Below are 21,636 nucleotides of genomic sequence, written 5' to 3'. Positions count from 1 at the left end.
AAGAAACTAGCAGAAAGCGGCAAATACCGAATCAGACAGGAAGATACTGTCACAGAGTTGGTGATCCGTGATTTAGATATTCTGGACACTGGGCGTTACACCTGTATATGTGGAGACCAGAAAACCACAGCTGTCTTAACAGTTAATGGTAAAATGTTTGAAGTAGAGCCAGCTAATTTATTTGCTGATAGTTGAATAACAGGCATATAAATAAGGGACATAGAGGGCTGGATTAAATACTTGAATTAAAACCTAGAGTCTGGTTTACAAATATGTACTGATCATTTGATTATGGCCATACATGATGGCAACGCAGTGTGCAAATAGTTTTAATTGAAAAGCTGTACATCTAAAGTCACACTGGGTGATGAAAAAGGACTATCTGTAATGCTCCAGTTATACTTGCAGGCCATTGCTTAATGTTGCAATCAGGTGACAAACCTGCTTGCAGGATAAAATAATATTACAAAATCAGTTTCTGGCAACCTCGGTTTTATTTCTGATTTTACTTTATAAAGTACCAAAGCCATGCATATTTGGGCTATTTCATGTGACATTTCAAACACTGAACTTTTGATAATTTGGAAATTCATAACATTCAAGTTTGGACATGTTTCTTTTCTGCTCTGGTCTCCTGAATCGAATTTGAGATTTTCACATTCATTTCAAATTTACTTTGTCTCCGTTAAAACAAACGGGTTGCTTTTCATTGCATATTATGTGAGGTCAGTGTACCATTTGTACATCTTAATTGTGTATTTTCAGTGGGGATTGGGGGACATGCTCTTTATCTCAATATGAGTGTTGAAAATGCCGTCAAGACACCCCTTACTTAGGATGACCCCATAAGGTTTACAAGACAAGTGACGAACTGAGGTAGTTGCCAATGCCTGCCTCTACACAGTGACCCTGGAATTTCTTGGTGGTCTCTCACACTCAGGGCTGTTTTTCAGCTGGAATGTGGTGGAATGGAGTTCCGGAACCTCTTGAAAATGGTCACATGGCTGGTGGCCCCGCCCCTGATCTCCAGACAAGAGGCACGGAGGGCAATCTAAACTCCCCTCTATCTGGAGATCAGGGGGCGGGGCCACCAGCCATGTGACCATTTTCTCCGAGGGCAACCCATTGAGTTCCACCACCTCTTTCCCCAGAAAAAAACCCCTGCTCATACTAAGCTGGGCCGACTGCTTAGCTTCTGAGATCTGACGGGATCAGGCTAGCTTGGCCCATCCTGGTTAGAATTCTCACAATATACGTCATGGTCTCACAATATAGGTCATAATAAAAGTTCTTCACATTGCAGTAAACTTTCTAGTGTTGGCTTGAAGGACGTTTCCATTATTGCCTCCTCTGGCTTTGTTTACCTTTTGGGTTTTGTTCTACAGCAGTGAAGGCTTCATGGTGTTGGAACGGTTCTTAGGTTCCCCACCTAGCAAACAAGAATCTTTTTGCCTACATCTGTTATTCTTGACTCCACAGCCCTCAAGCCTGAATTCCAGCAGCAACTGAAGAACCAGAAAGCCGAAGAAGGAGGGACAGCCAAGTTGCGTTGTGAGGTAACGGTAGCAAAGGCCAAAGTGGAGTGGAGGAAAGGTGGTGTGGTTCTCCAGTCGGGCTCTAAATATGAAATTAGAGAAGAAGCTACCAGCCGTGAGCTGCTCATTCACAGCCTGGAGCCGAAAGATGGTGGAGAATATTCGTGCATTGTCGGGGATCAAACAACATCTGCTACTCTAACCGTGAAAGGTAAGAGATAATGACCCCTTCTGCACTGGCCAATTTCACCGGTTTAGTTCTCATACTGCAGTGTTTGCTGCCGTGAGTAGTCACTCCAGCCACTACGTGGCTTTTCCGTGGCTTTCCTGGGCGCACTTACACCCTGACTTTTTTTTTAAACCCGCTTTGTGGTGGGCTGTTTCCTCGTGCATGCTCTTTATTCTGTTTTTTGATGTTCCACCCTCTTCCCCTTCTTCCTCCCCCCTGCCAGCCCACTGCATTGTGATTGGTTACTCTTGTCTATCCAGCAACTCCCCTCCCCTCTTTTCCCTCCCCCTGCCTTTCCATTCTGTGATGCCATAAATGACAGAATCAGTGATGACAACAAGCACTCATGGTCCCAACTCATTTGTGGACTGAAAAAAACCCAGCACCACACCAACAAAATGTGAGAGATGCAAACGGCCACATACCAGCCGATGCACTTCAGAGAAAGTGAGGAATTATGTCCCTGGTGCAGAAGGGGCTTCCATTATTTTGATATGTTTTCCTATTCTAGGCCTACCTTATCTGGATGCTTACATAACCACAAGGGTGCAATGTTTTCCTTATTAATAAACAAGCAATGCAGCAAAATCTAGATAATCAGCCACCGGGCAGTGTTTTGAATGATAATTTGGTAATATCATAGACTGCATGCCAAGCAGTTTGTGTAAACTTATAATATTTAAAATGTGCTCTCCTGCTAATTAAGAAGTGGGTGGATTGCACATCTCTCTCAGAGTCAAGCTACAAGTGACGCCTGCCACAGGTTGGACACTTGTCAGTTTCCCTCAAGTTTTGATGGGAAATGTAGGCATCCTGGTCTTGCAGCTTGGCTCTCCATTACAGCTGCAAGACCAGGATGCCTACATTTCCCATCAAAACTTGAGGGAAGCTGACAAGTGTCCAACCTGTGGCAGGCGTCACTTGTAGCTTGGCTCTCAGAATGCTCTGAGGCACAATCCCAGATCTCATCCCTAGGGCTGAAACTTGGCCTTAAACAATAGGGGAAGCTCCTTATTGGATACAAAAGACCAAAGATACTCACAAAAATGCCATGAGCTTCCTTGCCTGGCCTGCCATCTGAAATAGGGCTGGGAATTTTGGATGCAGCGTGCAAAATGACAGGGGTGCCCCAGTAATATGACAGGTCATCTGTGCTTCTGGGGCTTCTCTTGGCCACCTTATGATGAAACCAGCAGGTCATGTTGAGTATTCAGAAAATATAGAAAGCCCAGGGATAAATAATCAATAAGACCAGTTAGATACAATTGTAAAAACCAAGTGTAATCCTTTAAGACACTAAATAGTGCAACTCAACAATACAATTTCATAATATACAAACATAATTGAAAGAATTTTTAAATGACCATCACAGTCGGGTAAGTACACAAAACAGTCATAGGGCCAAGCTACAAGAGACGAATGACACTTGAACGGCAAGTGTATTTCTCCATGTTCACTTGCCCTCCACTCAATCCACTTGCCGTTCAAGTGTCATTCGTCATGTGTAGCTTGGCCCTTAGTCCATTTCAATTTCCACTTGACTGACCTGGCTGTGCCGAGAGAATATTGCACTTAAGAGTTACTTTGCCGTTTCCAGTGGAATTTTATGGTGGTATCTGTTGTGGCCCCTGAGGAAATCTTGGCTAGATGAAACAAGCAGATTAATTTGATCTTGCCGGCTGCTTGTCAGGCCGACCCAGGACTGCCCTTGTTCCTGGGATCCATCTGACTGTGTCCACCTATATAAGAACGAACAGAGAAGATCACTTACTGCTAACACATTTCCATCTTTGGCTTTCCCACATCTCTGACGGCTGTTTGGATTGCATGGATGCCTGGACTTCTAGAGGAGTTGAGAACAAACGGACTTTCACTTGATTTACTTTGTCTCCGGCGCTGCTTTCTTTTTCAGGAGTCATGGTCGGTCGAAATTGACTAAGACTGTTTCGTGTACTTACCCGACTGTGATGGCCATTTAAAAATTCTTTCAATTATGTTTGTATATTATGAAATTGTATTGTTGGGTTGCACTATTTAGTGTCTTAAAGGATTACACTTGGTTTTTACAATTGTATCTAACTGGTCTTATTGATTATTTATCCCTGGGTTTTGTATATTTTCTGTACTGGCTCTGTGCACTCAGGGTTGCCGTCCAGTTGTTAGTGGTCTGTATGTTGAGTATTCAACCGGCTGTATCCTTCCACCACTTCATAGTTACCTGGGTTACTTATGATCGAAGTAATGACAACCTTTCATGAACTTTATTTATGTGTAGTTTGATTCCAGCATGGCTGTTTCTGGCCTGTTGGCCCTGGGTTGAACAGGTTTGCCTTAGGCTCGTGCAAACTCCGATTACCCACCATATTTTATCCTGCCCTTCATCCAAGGAGATTCTCAGGGTGTTGAATTCTATGCCCTGTACCAAATTCTGAGTTCCGTCTGGAATTGCAGAACACTCAGAGCTTTGATTGCGCACAGAACAAAACCGTGGCTGTCTCATACTTTGTTTTGCTCTGTGACTTTCTCCATTTCATGTATTGATGCTATGGCCCTTGTAGAACTTGACATCACCATCATCAGGGGTCTGAAGAATGCCGAGGTGTTCGAGGAGGAAGATGTGACCTTTGAGTGCAAAGTTTCGCATGACAACGCAAGGGATGTGGAGTGGAAGTTGCAGGACGCCTCCCTGCAGAGCAATGAGATGAATGAGATCTTGGTCGAAAAAGGCAGGGTCCATATACTGAAGCTGAAGAAGGTCACCCAGCAGGATTCTGGGACTGTCACCTTCCGGGTTGGACCGTACACCTCCACAGCACAGCTCACAGTGAAAGGTAATGAGCAATGCACCATCAGGGTGTTGTCAGTTCAGTTCAGGATTTATTGCATTGGGCCAAAGGCCATTGCAAACAATAAAACAGTAGCAAAAATATAAGCGACGATACAGATAAAATATACAATACAAGCTGAATAAAACATGATAAGAATTACACTATTGTGCTTGCAGTCTAATGACAGCCCTGAGCTGTCACGACCTTCTCTCGAATTTTCCCTGCTGCAAGGGCAAAAAGAGCAACCTTGTACGAGGTCTCTGGGGCCACATCTGCTAATACGGCAACCATGTTTTCATTATCTTGTCTGGGTTCCAACCTGGCTAAGGTGGGGCTTAGAAATTTCTTTCTAGGGGATGTGTAGAGGGGGCAGTGTAGCAGATAGTGACACAAGTCTTCTGGCTCGGAGCCTCCGCACAAGCAGAGGCACTGAGCAACTGGGATCTTGGAGTAACAACTAGAGATGGGCACAATCGGCACTGGCGCTGATCCCGAATTAACGATCCACACCGATCATCTCCCGTTCCCGATCCGTGGATCATGGATTGTGTAGGCAAAAGCAGAGGGGTGCCCCGCTGTTCCCAGCAATACAGGAACGGTGGGTGATGCCGGCGGCATCTATGTTTGTGTTTGGCCGTCTGTGTTTGGCCATCAGAGCTGCCTATCAGGGTTTGCAGGGATGAGATTGGAGTGCCCATGGCTACAGAACACCCCCTTCCCCCTCCCTCCCCTGGGTGTCTTCTCCCAACTGGTGACTGCTTTCCTGCTCCATGGTTGGAAGGAAGACCTGCTGATCAAGGAAAGCTGGGCTTCCATTCGAGTTTCCAGGGCGACAGAAGGAGGGCAAACAGAGTTCAGACATTCCCCTGGCTCCGTTGCCAGGGGAATAGATTGCTGATGCCTGAGTGTCTGGATCCCTGATCCGAGCCTGATCGCCCCGATCCAGGACCCTCCCGATCACTGGATCATTGGCCGTGGACGATCACGATCCACCAGGTCGCGCAATCGCCATTATCGTGGGTTTTTTTCTATCGTAATGCGGATCGTGCCCATCTCTAGTAACGACCTTCGAGCATGGCTGTTTGCATTGACTGAAAGCGTATTGAGGTGAAGGCTACACACAGTTTGCTGACTGAGATCTTAACTAGGTATTGTGCCCTTGTGTGATCTAGTTTAATTAATCTGAACCAAGGCGAGGATTTATTTTCTTGTATAACTTGCCTGTCAAAGGCAGCGTCTTGTGTATATATTTGCTCCCTACTGTTGAAATCAGCCTGGGTCAGGGTGTTGTCATGATGATCAACGACTTATACAGCATTGCTTGGCTTTCTACTAAGTGTAAGCTACTAACGCTGGATGACCTCCAGTAGGGGAGAGAGCAAGTAATGTAATGAGTGGGTCACAGCTATCACCAGGTTTGGACTAACACAATTGATGTCAGGTAGAGTTATTAACATCATAAAATCTGAGTTGACAGGATCAGGTTTGTGCTTTAGAATGCATCCTAGTCTTTTTAGGTTTTGAAGTTCAGATACAGTCCTATTTTAGCACCAAATTTCATGAAAATGGGAGGATGGGTGATATCCTGTTCCTCGTGCAGAAATGCAACCAAACTTCCATTGTTTTGGGTGCTGTCCTATTATGAAACATTTAGGGTTGAACTGAAACATCCGTACTGAATGTGGGTGAGATTTCTGATTCTCAAACTGCTGGATGCTTTCAGCTCTGAAGTTTTGGCAAGGGGTTCACCCAGAAAAGCAGCCTCATAAACATCACATTAGTATCATTTATATCTCTCTGCTGTTAGAATTAAAGATGTGGAATTTTGAACCAAAATGAGTGATTTTTAGCATGAAGGCTGTGTGATGTTAATGCTTGCAGGTTAGGGGCCTGCTAGGAATCACAGAGAAAGATTTTTATATTTCCTCTGACCTCAAAGCACCTACTTTAAGATACTATAAGGTTTGTATTTCCGTATCTCACTTTCTGTTCTTTAAACCTGACAGGTCACAGCGGTTGTCAGGTCTTCTTTCTTCCACCTGCGGCAGACCAGGCAACTTGTCCCTTACCTGTCAACCCGTGACTTAACTACAGTGATCCAAGCAACGGTCATCTCTAGGCTAGATTACTGTAACTCGCTCTATGCGGGGCTGCCCTTGAGCCTGACCTGGAGATTACAGCTGGCACAAAATGCAGTGGCGCGTGTTATTACAAGAGTGCCAAATAAGGCACATATAACACTGTTCTTACGCGAGCTGCATTGGTTGCCAGTGGAGTACCAGATTAGATTTCAGGTTCTGTGCAGACTGGGACCAGTATATCTATGGGACCTTCTCTCCCCATATATTCCCTGGAGGACACTCCAATCGGGGGACAAACAGCTGTTGGTGGTCCCTGGCCCCAAGGAGGCCCGCTTAGCCTCGACTAGAGCCAGGGCCTTTTCGGTCCTGGCTCCCACCTGGTGGAATGCTCTGTCTGCTGAAAATCAGGGCGCGGCAGGACCTACTATCCTTCCGCCGGGCCTGCAAGATAGAGTTGTTCCGCCAGGAATATGGCTGAGGCTGGGCCTCTGCCGGCCTGCAAAAAAAAAGGAGTGTATAAAATCTTAACCTCCCTGTGAAGGCTGTCCACCATCCTGTTTTAAATTTGTTTTTTAATATGTTGTCATCCACCTTGAGCCTGCTCACGGGGAGGGTGGAATAGAAATTTGAAATAAATAAATAAATACCTAGAAGGCAACGAGCATGCTCTATCAGGCTGTTGCATAGAGAGGGCACTTTTAAAATTTTGAATATAACACCTTTTTGCATACTTGATTGGCCCCTGATCACGTAAAATTCCTGACCTTGTCTGTGGATGGATCTGTTTTACGGCTCTACCGGTAGCACACTTGCTGGCTCAGTTACAACGAGAAGAAATAACGTAATTCTAAATCTGCAGAATTCAAGATCCATGCAAAAGAGTTCTTTTCTCTGTGAGCCCGGAAGCCCTCTGAGTGAGGTAGTGGAGAATCTGTGCTAGTTCCTTTCCAGTTTTTAAAAATCCTTCACATTTATCTTTTCAGCACCCCTTCCCTTCTTTAAAGAAAAGCTAGAGAACAAAGAGCTGCAGGAGGAAAGCACAGCCCTCCTGCGATGCGAAGTCTCCCAGCCCGACGTCTCAGCAACATGGAAAAAAGGCACCCAGGTGATTTCTCCCAGCTCCAAATACGAAATGAAACAAGAAGGAACAACACACATCTTGAAAATTTATGATCTGAAAACAGAAGACTCTGGCAAATACACCTGCGACATCGGAAATGAGAAGACCGTGGCAGTGATAGCTGTTGAAGGTAGGGGTTTTGCCAGGGGTCATTTCATACAAAAAGAGCTGGAGGAACTCATTAGCATAACTCATTAGTATATGCCACGCCTCTTGCCATCACCGGAAGCGTGTCATTAGTATAACTGATTTGCATATGCCACACCCCCTGACATCACCTATTCTGGCTGTTTTGGACCCAATCCTGGCCATTCAGGGCCCAAAATGGCAAAAGGGGCTGAAAATGGCTGAAAAGGGGCCCAAAATTGTCAGGATCAGGCTGCTGATGAGTGGGAGAGTGATCCACCACCCGTCAGAGGCCCAATCCAGGCCGTTTCGGCCCAATCCTGGCCGAAAGGGGCCCAAAATGGCTGAGAGTCAGGTGGGTGGGGCCACCTGACATGTGACCTCTTTGGGGAACTGCAGGAACTGTGTTCCTGTGCGTTCCCCCTCAAAATGAGCCCTGGGTTTTACTAAGTAGAAAGGAAGCCACCTTTTAGTTCGGTCATAGTCCTGTGAATCTTCATTTGTAACTGGCTTTTGTTCTAAATGTAGAAGGACCCGATTGGTTTTTATGCTAGCTTTTCCTTCCCACAATGAATCTATATAATAGAGCCATTTACAAATCGGGACCAGGCAGCAATAAGTTACGGTGTGCATGAATATCTATAGCACGAAATGGGTAGTTGTGTTAGTCTCTCTGTAGCAGTAGAAAAGAGCAAGAGTCCAGTAGCACCTATAAGACTGACAAAACTGGTGGTAGGGTATGAGCTTTCATGAGTCACAGCTCACCTCTTCAGAAAACGTGTGGTGCAGAGTGGTAGGCCGCAGTACTGCAGTCCAAGCTCTGCTCGCGACCTGAGTTCGATCCTGGCAGAAGCCGGATTCAGGTAGCCTGCTCAAGGTTGACTCAGCCTTCCATCCTTCCTAGGTCGGTAAAATGAGTAGCCAGTTTCCTGGGGTAAAGTGTAGATGACTGGGGAAGGCAATGGCAAACCACCCCATAAAAAGGCTGCCAAGAAAACGTTGTGATGCGACGTCCCCCCATGGGTCAGTAATGACTCGGTGCTTGCACAGGGGACTATCTTTACCTTTTATAGGTGCTATTAGACTCTTGCTCTTTTCTACTGCTATCTGTAGCACATTGAACTGAGTCCCTTCCTTCTCTGTGGCCCCGTAGTAACCCCATACCTATTGATCTACGATAGTGGAAGAAATTCTGTGCTGACAGGAAGGATATCCATTGGGGATAAGGATTTTCTCGCCTTGCTTCTCCCCTCCTGCTGTAGCCCAAAGTGGGGAACTGGCAGAAATCCTCTCCTTCTGTTAGTGGAATGTTTTTCCTAGACCCAACCCTGTGGCTTCTACAGCAACTAGAAAGCAATAGAAAGCCTTTTTTAGACTGAAAGCTGTCCATGTCTGGTATTGTTCCACATGAACCAGGATCGGTGTAGTGTGGTCGTGGGGCTCCTGGGGCAGGAGATGGTGACTCTCGCCCCATGTGCATGTACTCTAGCCCTGCGCGATGATGTCATAGCGGCTGCAGCAAAGGGGTGGAGAGGCGAGCGGGGAGGGGCCACTTCCCCACTCGCCTCCCCACTTGCTTCCATGCCACTGGGGTGCCTGGCTTGCTGGGGGCTGAGCCAAAGTGGGTGGCAGCAGCAAGGGGGCGGGGAGGCTAGCAGGGATGTAGCCCACTTCCCTGCTTGCCTCCCCGCTCGCTGCCACGCTGCCAGGGCGCCCAGCTCACTGGGGGCTGAGGCGGGTGGCAGTGGCAAAGGGGTGCTCCGGAGGTATGTGGAAGTGGTGCTGTAATGTGCAGGTACACCCTCTGGTCCCGCCCTGGGTGCTGCTAACAGCCACCCTGGGTTCCAAGCAGCACTTCAGAGGAGTGAACCTCACCTGTTTCACATGAGGCCCACCCTGGGTCTCTGGGTTCTCAGCCTGGAGGATCCTGCACACAGCCGTCAGACGCTCAAGCCACAGGCAAAGTAGTTATTTATTAAATCAATAAAAGCCACTCTAGAGACAACAGCAATGGCAATAAATAATAAAAAATCCCAAATCTGACTTGGGCTAAACTAATGAGACAAGAGAGTGCAAAGGCCTGTGCTTGCCGTCGACCAGGCCCTTTTTCCCCGCCCACGCCAATCCTTTATCTTAATGAGGAGGAGGAACCACCTAATCTCGGAACAACCCAGGTGCATTCAATTTGCTAACTATCTGCCGTTCTAGACAGGTGCCCCCTCAACATTTTGCACCCGGGGCGGCTGCCCCCTGACCCCCCCCCCACGCTACACCTCTGTAAACAGGAGGACTGCATTTTTGAAGCTCTGGCCCTCATGAATGTCCTCTGTGGCTGCCTTTTTCCCAGCCACGTCACTGGACAGTTTTGATGTAGGCTTGTTTTTTTTAAAAAAAGGCCACTCATGGAGCAGAAAGGAAAATGCGGTCCGTAAGGGGCCGATGACAGGAAAATGCGCAGAAATCTCCTGTGTGGAAGCTCTGTTGCCAGTGCAGATGCTGTGGTAGTGGTAAGAGCAAACACCGAGAATGCTCGCTCTGCGGAAGCAGCCTGAGTTATAAATCATGCATTTTATGTTGTTAAAACAGTGACATAAATGAAAGTTTGACTGGAAAATAAACCTTGCATCTATTTCAATTTCTCCCACTTTTCCTGAAAAATATTGGGAAAACACACTTGTGTTTTTTTCCCCCTTCTATGGCTTAAAATTTTCCAGAAATTTTCCATTTCTAGTACCACCAACTCAGGGTTCTTCTTTAATTTCCCTGTGTGACTCTCAGCCCTTCCAGCACTTTTTGAAGCCGAGCTCGAGAACCAAGAAGTTGAAGAAGGCTCAATGGTCACTCTCCGGGCTCAGCTCTCCAAACCCAATGTGCCGGTGAAGTGGAGCAAAGGCTCCACCAAACTGCGAGCCAGCGAGAAGTACGAGATGAGGCAACAAGGTTCCACAGTCGAGCTTCTCATTCACGATGCACAGCCAGAAGACTCGGGGGACTACACCTGCGACTCTGGTGACCAGCAGACGAATGCGTCATTGCTTGTAAACGGTGAGAGAGCATCCCTTTTGCCCCTGTGATGGAATGACTTCACATTTGGCGATGATTTCTATTTGTTGGCAGGCCATACCAGGTCATGGTTGGAGTACCAGATCAAGGCCTCTGGTAGCCCCAGGTTTAGGAATATACTCTGTCATGAAGCTCGCTGGGTGAACGTGAGGTAGTCATACTCTCTCAGCTTACCCTGCCTTGTAGGATTGTTGTGAGGAGAAAAGAAGGAAAGGAAACCACGACTGCTGCTCTGAGCTCCTTGGAGGAAGGGTGGGATACATATGGATTAGTTAAATGTACATTAGTAGCTTCCAATATGTTTCTGGACAATTTGAGTTGCTGGTACCTTTGAAGCTCTTGGTGGTCTGAGCAACTTGTGTTTAAGGGAGCATTTTCTCCCATAAGTGTCTTCCTCCTCTGTAGTGAAAAGGGCCCAGTGATGTGCAATTTCCGCTCTGTTCAGCCCTCTGAGATATCTACACGCCCTGCAATTGTCCTGTCTGCCTGGCACCATGTCACTCTCCCAGCTTACCCGACCCTGAGAGGGTTTCCCCTCTTGTTTCTCCTTTGGTTTGCTGCCATTAATTGGTCATTTTAGGAATTATTTGCTGAGAGGGCCAGAACTCCCACCTTCCCTTCCTGCATTGCAATTCTAAGGCTCTACCACGTGTCTGCAGCTTACTCTACCCGGCGATTGGTTACAACAGGGACGGCTGCCTGCACTTGAGCAGTCCCAGGGGAAAAGCAACTTAGCTACAGTCCCTTCCCTTTCCCAGGCGGCCAGTTTAAATAGCATGTTCAAATGGTGGAGGTCTATGTGGTTCGGAGAACTATATAATCCTATAAGCACAGTCACCAGAATTTCATCAAACTATGGCCCCCACCCACTCACCTTCATTTGTTTATGCTATGATTGGGGAAATTGGAGGGGGCTGCCATCTGATATGCTGTTTTATATATTTATGTTTTCTGGATTTTAAATCTCTCTCTCTTTCTCTCTCTCTCTCTCTCTTTTAAATGCTTATTAAGCATTTTATTGTACCCTGCTCTGAGCCTGTATGCGGAAAGGGCAGTCTAAAAATTGAACTAATAAATAAAATAAATAACTACCAACAGCATTCAAAATAGTAAAGAATTGATTAAAAAATAAAAAGTCTGCACAAATACTCCTGCACAGCAATGGGTTTGTCAGTTTATGGAAGGAGGGTTTGATATATTGCAACTTGAAACTAACACATCATTCTCAACAAAATGTCAGTTTATGGAATTCAAGTTACTCTGATTTCATCTCCCACCCCTTGCTGCAAGAAATCCAAGGTTTCTTGGTTCAAAGGTTCTTTATTGAAAGATTACATTCAAAGTACAGGTGTCCATTATTAATCCAAAGGCATGGAAGCTTCTGGCTGACCATGAAGCTTTGTTGAGAATGACGTGTTAGTTTCAAGTCGCAATATATCAAACTCTCCTTCCACACTCCCCCCCCCCTCGGCCTGTTGCCCGGCAGAAGCAGATGCCTAGGAAGGCGAGGGAAGCTCCAAGGTTGATGTCTAGCTCGGGTAGATAAGGCCTTCCTGGGAACACAGCTGGCTCTCTGTGAACCTGTAGGCAAATAACACTGGAAAACTACAGCATCAGAAAGCATCAGAAAACAATATGGCGTTTCTGTGGATAGCAGGCCTGCCAGGGTTGACCAAGAAATACAGAAGAAAGGTGCAAACATATAGTTCCCATGTTCCTCACTCTGTGCATGCCTTTACTGGTCATATTCTAAGGCAGGATGTTGCAGTGTTCCAGGAAAGCTCTCATCTGCACAGTGACTCTGAACAGACACCCAACAGCCAAGTATAATGTTTCTCACCTATTTCTTTCATGATTAGCTTTGCCGGTGCTTTTCATTAAGCCGCTTGAGAATCTGGAGGCAGAAGAGGGTGGCATAGTCACCCTGAGCTGTGAGATCTCTAAACGTGGAGCAGCTGTGCAGTGGAAGAAAGCAGGGTCTCTGTTACACTCCAGCGACAAGTACAAGATGAAGCAAGTTGGAGCTTTGGTGGAACTGACTGTCTGCAAACTGAGCGCCTCCGACGGTGGGGAGTATACTTGTGACACTGGAGACCAGAAGTCTACTGCAGCTCTGCTAGTAAAAGGTAGTGTTTGGGGTGACTTCGTGTAGGCAGAATATGTTTGTGTTGTGAGCTATGAACACCCATCTGGGAAATGTTACTCATTCTGGTTCCTTTTGAAATTCAGATTAACTTTAGAGACCCATTTAGGAGACGTGTGATGGCTATTCAGTGCTTAACATTTTAGGGGCAGATTAGATTAAATGTTGAACACATTGGGTTGGGAGAAACCCCAATCCAGTTTGCATTTAATTTGAGACCCAGGACTCACCGTAAAAAGTAATGCTTAGGTTTTTCATTCCCTCCCTTCCACCCTGTGCACTTTTGCTAGCAGAAAAGGGCTGTGAAGGGCAAGCTTTTGTCTCACTGCCAGTTTCATGTGTCTGCCCACATGTTTCACATTCAGGGCCGGTGCACCCATTGAGGCCAGGTAGGTGGTTGCCTCAGGGTGCGGGGTGCCAGAGGGGGTGCTGGAGGAGGCACTGGGGGCAGGAGCACGCGCAACGGAGCTGCAGCCTCCCAGCCCTCCCGTCCTGCACTGCTGCTGCTGCCAGCACACACCTCTGGCTGGGCACAGCAGCTGCGGGCAGGCGTCTGGGGCAGTGCAGGGCAACTGAGCGGGAGAGCTGGGAGGACACCCGCTCGCCATCCCAGCCACCCACTGCAGCAATCAGGCCGGCGGTGCACGCACCCCCATGATGATGTCATCACGCAGGCTGGTATGCGTGTGTGTGCGCGCGCGCCCGGCCTACTGGCCGGCCGCAAACGCCAAAAACCCTGGTGCCACTCCTGCTCACATTTAATGGATTGTCTAATTAGACCCTTATTTTCTGTAGAAATTCCTAGTAATGTCTTTTGCCTGAGTGGAACCTCCCAAATATTCCTTAAATTTTCTGAGCTTTCTTATAATGGCCTGCATGTTGGGCCACCTAGTCCAGCCCAGCCTGGTCTAACCGTCCAAAGTTCTCCAGGATCCCTGCTGAGGCCTTCTCCAGCCCTGATTCTTGATATTACTTTAATTGGAGATGCAAGAGATTGGGGGGTGGGGGTGGGAACTCCAGCATCCGAAGCGCTGGCTTTGCCACTGAGCTGCAGCCAACCCCCTTAAGGCAAAATTTTGCTTTTGGTGAAATTTTGCACCAATTCCAAGAGAACCTGTTAAAAACATTCAGTGCAAGTCTTGCCTGTTGATTAAGAGCTTTGTTTGTGGATTATTGCACCTAGCTATAATATATTCAAGAAAAATTTATATATGTTAAAATATTCTAAACTGTAGGAAAGGAATTGCCTTTCTACTGGCAAATGCTTTTTTAAATCCCTAGATAATAAAACCTTTGCAGCATTTTCTTTGTTACTTATCACGAATGTTCTTCTGACCTTCCTAAATTGAAATGAGTTGGATCTCAGTGAACATAATTTATCTACTATCAGATGCAGTCCTGATTTAATAAAAGTATTGGTACATATTGGGCTGTCACTTTCATGAATAATGTTAATCTGTGCTCCATCCCAGGAGTCTAGAGTCTTTGTGCATTAAGTATGTATTTTTGCTGTTACCATAATGTATGGAATGTTTTTTTATTTCTTTCTGACTAATACAACCTTTCTAGGTTCATATTAAGTGAACTCAACCGTTCTGAGCAGGGTAGGCAGCACTGAATTTGGAGCCAACTAAATCTGGAACAAATTTAAGGGAGACAGCATTAAATTTGGATTGAACCAATCAAAACAAATTGTTCTTGAAGAAATGTTCTTGAAGAAGTTTTCAAATGCAGTCCAGTGAATAGCACCGTAAAAACCAGTAACACTTCCTGGCTGCATCGGAAATATTATTCCTGTGGAATAATCAGGAGCGATTCTAGCTATACTTGCAATTACATGTATAATGCATGTGTATGTTCATAAACATTAAGTGGTATTACAGTGAGATATTTGGAATGGGAAAGTATCTGAAAAAGTGTTTGCCTTTCCATTTAGAACCACCAGTCACGATAGTGGATGCTTTGAAAGACATAGCCTTGTTCGAAAGTGAAGATGCCGTATTTCAGTGCAAGGTCTCTCGGGAGAAGGCTACGGATGTGCAGTGGAGTCTGGGAGGTGTGCCTCTCCAGTCCAATGAAATGAACGAAATCGCGGTTCAAGGGAAGCTTCACACTTTAACCCTCCGGAAGGTGACACTCGAAGACTCTGGTGTGGTCAGTTTCCGAGTGGGTCAGCATTCATGTGACGCCCAGCTGACTGTGCAGGGTAAGTGAGACAACCTAGACCCTCATACTGGATCACTTTTCCTCTTGCCTTCTCTTATTGAAATATCTTACTGTCTTACTGAAATGTTTTTGAAATTGACTGTACTCAGCAGTGGTGTAGCGTGGGGGAGGGAAGAGAGGTGGTCGCCCTGGGCGTATAATTTTTAGGGGGCACCGTGCCGAGGAGAGCCTGTGCTCTGTCTGTGGGAGGCTGCCTCTGGCGGTCTGGCTGCCTGCCGCGCCGACAAGGAGACCAACTTGCTGAGCACTGAGCTGGCGGTCCTACAGCTGAGGAGTGCTGCTGCGAGCGGCTGCCATGGAAGAATGCCTGGTAAAGGGTGGGGAGGCAAGTCTGAATTGTGTGAGTGCTCCTGGGGGGGGGCTCACCCTGCACAATGACATCACTTCCTGGAAGTGATATCATCACACAGTTCCGGGAGTCCACGCATGCAAAACGTGCACACTTGTGGTGTCAGGGGTGCCACCTCCTGCCGGAAGTTGCCCCAGGCACTGCCAAGCCATGCTGTGCCACTGGTACTCACCCACCCGGTGTAATCCTCCTTGAGTCTCAATGAGAAAGGTGGACTATAAATAATGTAAATAAAATAAAAATAAAATAAATCAGGGCCCTTGTTGATATACTTTAAATTCTACAAAGCTCTTACTATATCAATCAGAGAAACTACCCATATAAAGCACATCACTGCTGATCTGCCCAGTTTGCTTTCTTAATTCTGAGTGCAAAATATGAGTTTCCTTCGTGGATGAAATTTTTGGAGGTGGGCCGGGGAGAGCTTTGGCATGAAGCACTGCGACGCTTGTTCCTATGTGAGACTGAGGTATCTGTTCCTGCCAGAAGCAGTAAAATAAGGAGGTAGAAAGCAAAGAACTGTGGAAATCCTACAGTCCTAAACAGACTTTTGTGGGAGGGGGAGATCCTCAAACTTTGGAGCATACCGTAACAGAAAAATGATACGATATGCTCAAAAATCTTTTATCTTCAAATCTCTTATCTGCAGGAAAACATTTTGGCTGTTTTCACACCGCTTACCGGCCACGGAACATTGCGCCAAACTCCCGGAACAACAGCGTCTTCCTGGTGTGATTTTGTGCAAGAACTCCCGTTCTCACGTGAAATCGCGCCAGGAAGGCGCTGTCATTACGGGAGCTTGGCGTGATGTTCTGTGACCAGTAAGCAGTGTGAAAATGGCCATTATCTCCAAAGTCTTATGAATAATGTACTTCTTACTGAGAGATACTCTAATAATGCCAGTAGTACAGTCAAAATTTCTATTCCCCTTTCTCCAGCTGCCCCGGTCATCTTTATAAAGCAGCTAGAGAATACGGAAGTAGAAGAGAACGGCACAGTCATCTTCCGCTGTGAGCTTTCCAAGCCTAGTACCCACGTGGAATGGAAGAAAGGTTCTTCCGTGATCCAACCCAGCCAGAAGTTTGAAATCAAGGTGGAAGGAAATGCCCACATCTTGACAATTCATGACGTAATCCCTGAAGACTCGGGAGAATACAGTTGCAATACAACTGATAGGACAACCACAGCTAGGCTGAAGGTTAAAGGTGAGAGTTTGTCCTGGCAATGATTAGTAATAGCATAAAGTAGCGTGTACTACCACAATTGTAGGTCTGTCCTCAAAATGCAGATGTTTTTTCCGGAGTAGGAACCCTTGCATTTACAGTATATCAAGGTTTGCTATAGGAAGCCTTGTGATGTCAATTCTAGTTTGGAGAGTTGTTTGAGATAGATGGTGTTTTAATGAATGTGGAAGGAAAGAGGGCTGCCTTTTCAGTCCTGGCCCCAGCCTGGTGGAACGCTCTGTCAATGGAGACCCGGGCCCAGCGGGACATATTATCGTTCCACCGGGCCTGTAAGACAGAGCTGTTCCGCTAGGCGTTCGGTGGTTGAAGGGGGTGGAGCCATGTCATCCCCCCACCTTTGGGGTGCGGGGTTCTCCCCACCATTGCACCTTAATGTATTTGGTTAATTTATTTTATTATTGCCTATTGTATGTTGATTTTAGAATTATTGTTTTCTTGTTATTATTGATTTTAACTGTTGTTCACCACCCGGAGCCCCTGAGGATGGGCGGTTTATAAATCGAAATAATAATGATGATGGTTGTTGTGGGTTTTCCGGGCTGTATTGCCGTGGTCTTGGCATTGTAGTTCCTGACGTTTCGCCAGCAGCTGTGGCTGGCATCTTCAGAGGTGTAGCACCAAAAGACAGAGATCTCTCAGTGTCACAGTGTGGAAAAGATGTTGGCAGGTCATTTGTATCTACTCAGGAGGGGTGGGGTTGGGCTGAGTCATCCTGCCAACATCTTTTCCACACTGTGACACTGAGAGATCTCTGTCTTTTGGTGCTACACCTCTGAAGATGCCAGCCACAGCTGCTGGCGAAACGTCAGGAACTACAATGCCAAGACCACGGCAATACAGCCCGGAAAACCCACAACAACCATCGTTCTCCGGCCGTGAAAGCCTTCGACAATACAATAATGATGATGATGATATTATTTCTTATTGTATGTTGATTTTAGAATTATTGTTTTCTTGTTATTATTGATTTTAACTGTTTTTCACCACCCAGAGCCCCTGAGGATGGGTGGTTTATAAATCAAAATAATAATAATAATAATAATAATAATATGTGCATATTACTGACATTTTGATGGCATCATGTTCTGAACTTGTCAGGTTGTTGCTACAAGGCAAATGAGAAGTCTTGCAGTTTAGGGATATAGTTTTTGGAGGGCACACTGGCATACTGCATTAGTTGGTGTAGCTCTTCAACTAACCAGAGGAGTTAGACTTGTTAGTCTGTAGTAGCAAAATAGAAAAGAGTCCAGTAGCATCTTTAAGACTAACTGACTTTACTGTAGCATAAGCTTTCGAGAACCACAGCTCTCTTTGTCAGATGCATCTGATGAAGAGAACGGTGGTTCTCGAAAGCTTATGCTACAGTAAAGTTGGTTAGTCTTAAAGGTGCTACTGGACTCTTTTCTATTTCACTTCAACTAATGCACCAAATCATAGGCAATTTCAGATTGATTTAACAGCAACAGAAAAACAGCCCCTGCCTTTTGACAAGAGCCTGTTAACTTATCCTAATCTGGCAAGAGCATAAATTAAGACAGATTTGGCTCTGCTTTTGGCCTGTCCATTAACAAACGGATGCTCTTTTATACTTGCATCGCCTTACAGCTCTCCCTGTGCTTTTCAAACGCCGCCTCCAAAACAAGGAGGTTGAGGCAGGGAACACGGTGTCGCTGTGCTGTGAGCTGACCAAGCCCATGGCTCCCGTAGTGTGGAAGAAAGGGAGTGTTGTACTTCAGCCCAGCGACAAGTATGAGATCAGGCAAGAAGGTAACTTTGCAGAGCTCCTGATTTATGACGTGGAAGCCCAGGATGCTGGCGACTACACCTGTGATTCACGGGACCAACAGACAACTGCCACGTTGCAAGTCAAAGGTAAAAATAACTTGCGCGAGTTCCCTGCTATGGTTCTCCTGGGGTGGAGGGGGAGGTTATAGCTTTTATTAATATCGTGTCTCCAGTGAAGTAACAATTGCTTGTCTTATTTCGGAGGGGAGAGGGTAGGCATAGTGAGAGACTGTTATGCAAACAATGTTCCACTGAATTGGGACCAACAGTTGTCCATGACCATTTTCTTATTATAGGAATGCTGAGCAGACCTTTTACCACCCTGGGATTAAATTGGTACAGAGCTGTTGAGGACCAGCTAAAACTGCTTCACTGTCCACATCTAGCCTGTCCATGGTTTAGATGCTCCTGTCTTCCTACATGTTAAACACATGCCAGTTTAGTGTAGTGGTTAAGAGCGGCAGGACTCTAATCTGGAGAGGCAGGTTTGATTCCCCACTCCTCCGCTTGAAGCCGGCTGGGTGGCCTTTGGTCAGTCACAGCTCTCTCAGAGCTCTCTCAGCCCCACCCACCTCACAGGGTGATGGTTGTGGGGATAATAACACACTTTGTAAATGGCTCTGAGTGGGCATTAAGTTGTCCTGAAGGGTCGTGTGCTCTGCAGCCACATCGATCACTGGCTGACTCATGGCCACTTGATGTTGCCACCAACACCAGGGCTATTTCCACACGGCTTACATTTTGTCGGGATACAGTGTCTTCGTGCATGAAATGGTGCCCGGAAGACGCTGTTATCGCGTGATTTCGTGCGAGAACATGCTGCATCCCAGCAAAAGGTAAGCTGTGTGGAAACGGCCCAGGCGTGTCAGGTCTGGTTCACATACCCATACTAATTTTTATGGACTTCTATTTTTGTCTTAAAAGCTGCTGATTCAGTGGGACTAAAACTTTTCCTGCAAAAGGCAGGTTAATTCTTGTCATTCTTTGCAGTGAATGATGCCCAGCACAGTAGCTCCTACTCACAGTGAAATCCTAAGCAGAGTTACTCCAGTCTAAGCCCATTAAGTTCAGTGGTCTTAAATTAAGTCAGTGCAATCAATAGAATAAGACATCTAATAAGCAAAATAATAGGACTAGGATTACAGAAATCTGAAAAGAAAGCATCTTCTCCAAGAGCAATGCTGGGTTTAATGTAACTCCTTGCACTGGCGATGAACTCCATCAAAAGCAGGAAGTGCCGTGTCCTTCAGCATTATCTCCTCCTGGTCAGGATTCAGTTTCAGTTTGTTCACTCTTAACCGTTTAACCACAGCAGTCAAGCAGCAGCTCAAGAAGACCTCTACTGCACAACCAGCAGATTTGAACTGAGATATAGAACTGGATGTTGTCAGCATACTGACGGCGTCCAATTTCAACACTACCTACGATTTCTCCTAAGGGCTTTGCACAGAGATTGAATAGCATCAGGGATAAAACTGCACCCCGAGGAACCCTATGGGACAAATCCTACCTAGATGGTAACTGGTTTCGACCAGCAACCCTTACAGCTGCAGAGGTGAAAAGTTTTATGAAAGAAAGTGTTGAGGGAAAGTTTTATTACCTCTGTTTGCCTGTTACGAGGTCCCCCTTCTTTCATTGTATGAAGAGTAAATCAAGGCTTCAGACTTGGGCTGAATTCACACGTCCTGGCATCACCGTAAACATTCGCTAAACGTCCGGAAGTATAGAGTCTTTCTAGAGCAATTTCTGACTCATCACTCGATGAGCAATGCCGGGATGCGTCAGGATGTGTAGATTTGCCCCTTGGTGATCTTAGAAGCAGAAAAGGTTTATTATGAGAAGTTCTTAAATAAGCCTGATGCACACACTATTACTGCAGGGTGCAGCCAACAAACAGGCAGCACCTACATTTATTCTGTCACACAGGCATGATGCAAGTAAACAACAATTGCTTATAGTACAGAGAATTATTTGAAGAATATATAAACAATCCAGTGAATGTCTCATGATGTTCAGAACGTGATAGATTGACAGGTCGAGACACAAACCAGGAAAATGGTGGCTCCTTGCGGTTCATATTTTGTCACATTTCACAAACTATGGACCACGAACCGCCATGAACTTATCTGGTTTGCAAACTGGTTCGTTTGGTTTGTGAATACGTCACTTCCGGGGCTGCAGAAGGGCTGCAGAAATCCCATCCTCCCATGGCATAGGTAATAGATTGATTGGAGCCAGGCTGTCTGCAGTGGCAAACCAAAAAACGAAGAAACGAACCACTCGAAAAATCATCATGGTTCATCATGGTTCGTCAGAAATGAGCTCCGACAAACCACCAGTTTGCGAACCAAAAAAACAGCCTGGTTTGTGATGAATTTTGGTTCATATCTCAGTTATTACAACCAAAATACAGGATGGAATGAGAATGATAAGCACACAGGGAGAAGTTTTATTTAGAAGTTTTTTAGTCAGTTTAAACCACAAAGCATCACATATAGAAAACAGATCCAGAGGAGTTATCCATGTTAATCTGTAGTTGCATAATAGTAGAGTCCAGTAGCATCTTTAAAACTAACCAACTTTATTGTATCATAAGCTTTCAAGAACTACTGCTCTCTTCATCAGATCCATCATCAGCTTTCAAGAACCACAGCTCTCTTCATCATATGCATTGCCAGCTTTCGAGAACCACGGCTCTCTTAGTCAGATGCATCATCAGCTTTTGAGAACCACAGCTCTCTTCATCAGATGTATCTGACAAAGAGAGCTGTGATTCTCGAAAGCTTATGCTGCAATAAAGTTGGTTAGGCTTAAAGGTGCTACTGGACCCTTTAGAAAACAATAGAGCATCCCAAAAATTCCCTAACAGAAAGCCACAGTTTCTGTTCCACAGTGACACCCGGTGCG

The 21,636-nt window shown here is 45.9% G+C and overlaps 1 protein-coding gene across 4 annotated transcripts in view; it reads left to right on the top strand.

Moving 5' to 3' along the window:
* The window catches only part of OBSCN (obscurin, cytoskeletal calmodulin and titin-interacting RhoGEF), a 293,495-nt gene that overhangs the window by 120,435 nt on the left and 151,424 nt on the right, over positions 1–21,636 (top strand). For all 4 annotated transcript variants that reach the window (XM_054991181.1, XM_054991180.1, XM_054991179.1 and 1 more), the window contains 8 exons: positions 1,480–1,746; positions 4,323–4,595; positions 7,657–7,923; positions 10,698–10,964; positions 12,842–13,108; positions 15,062–15,331; positions 16,639–16,905; positions 18,550–18,816. In XM_054991181.1, the coding sequence (XP_054847156.1) occupies positions 1,480–1,746; positions 4,323–4,595; positions 7,657–7,923; positions 10,698–10,964; positions 12,842–13,108; positions 15,062–15,331; positions 16,639–16,905; positions 18,550–18,816 (2,145 nt within the window). The remainder of the gene's footprint in view (positions 1–1,479; positions 1,747–4,322; positions 4,596–7,656; positions 7,924–10,697; positions 10,965–12,841; positions 13,109–15,061; positions 15,332–16,638; positions 16,906–18,549; positions 18,817–21,636) is intronic.

The sequence above is a fragment of the Eublepharis macularius genome, chromosome 11 (genome assembly GCF_028583425.1).
Source record: "Eublepharis macularius isolate TG4126 chromosome 11, MPM_Emac_v1.0, whole genome shotgun sequence".
In the NCBI taxonomy this organism is placed as follows: Eukaryota; Metazoa; Chordata; class Lepidosauria; order Squamata; family Eublepharidae; genus Eublepharis; species Eublepharis macularius.
The sequence above is the reverse complement of the archived record's forward strand: the minus strand, read 5'-3'. Positions and strand labels throughout refer to the sequence as shown.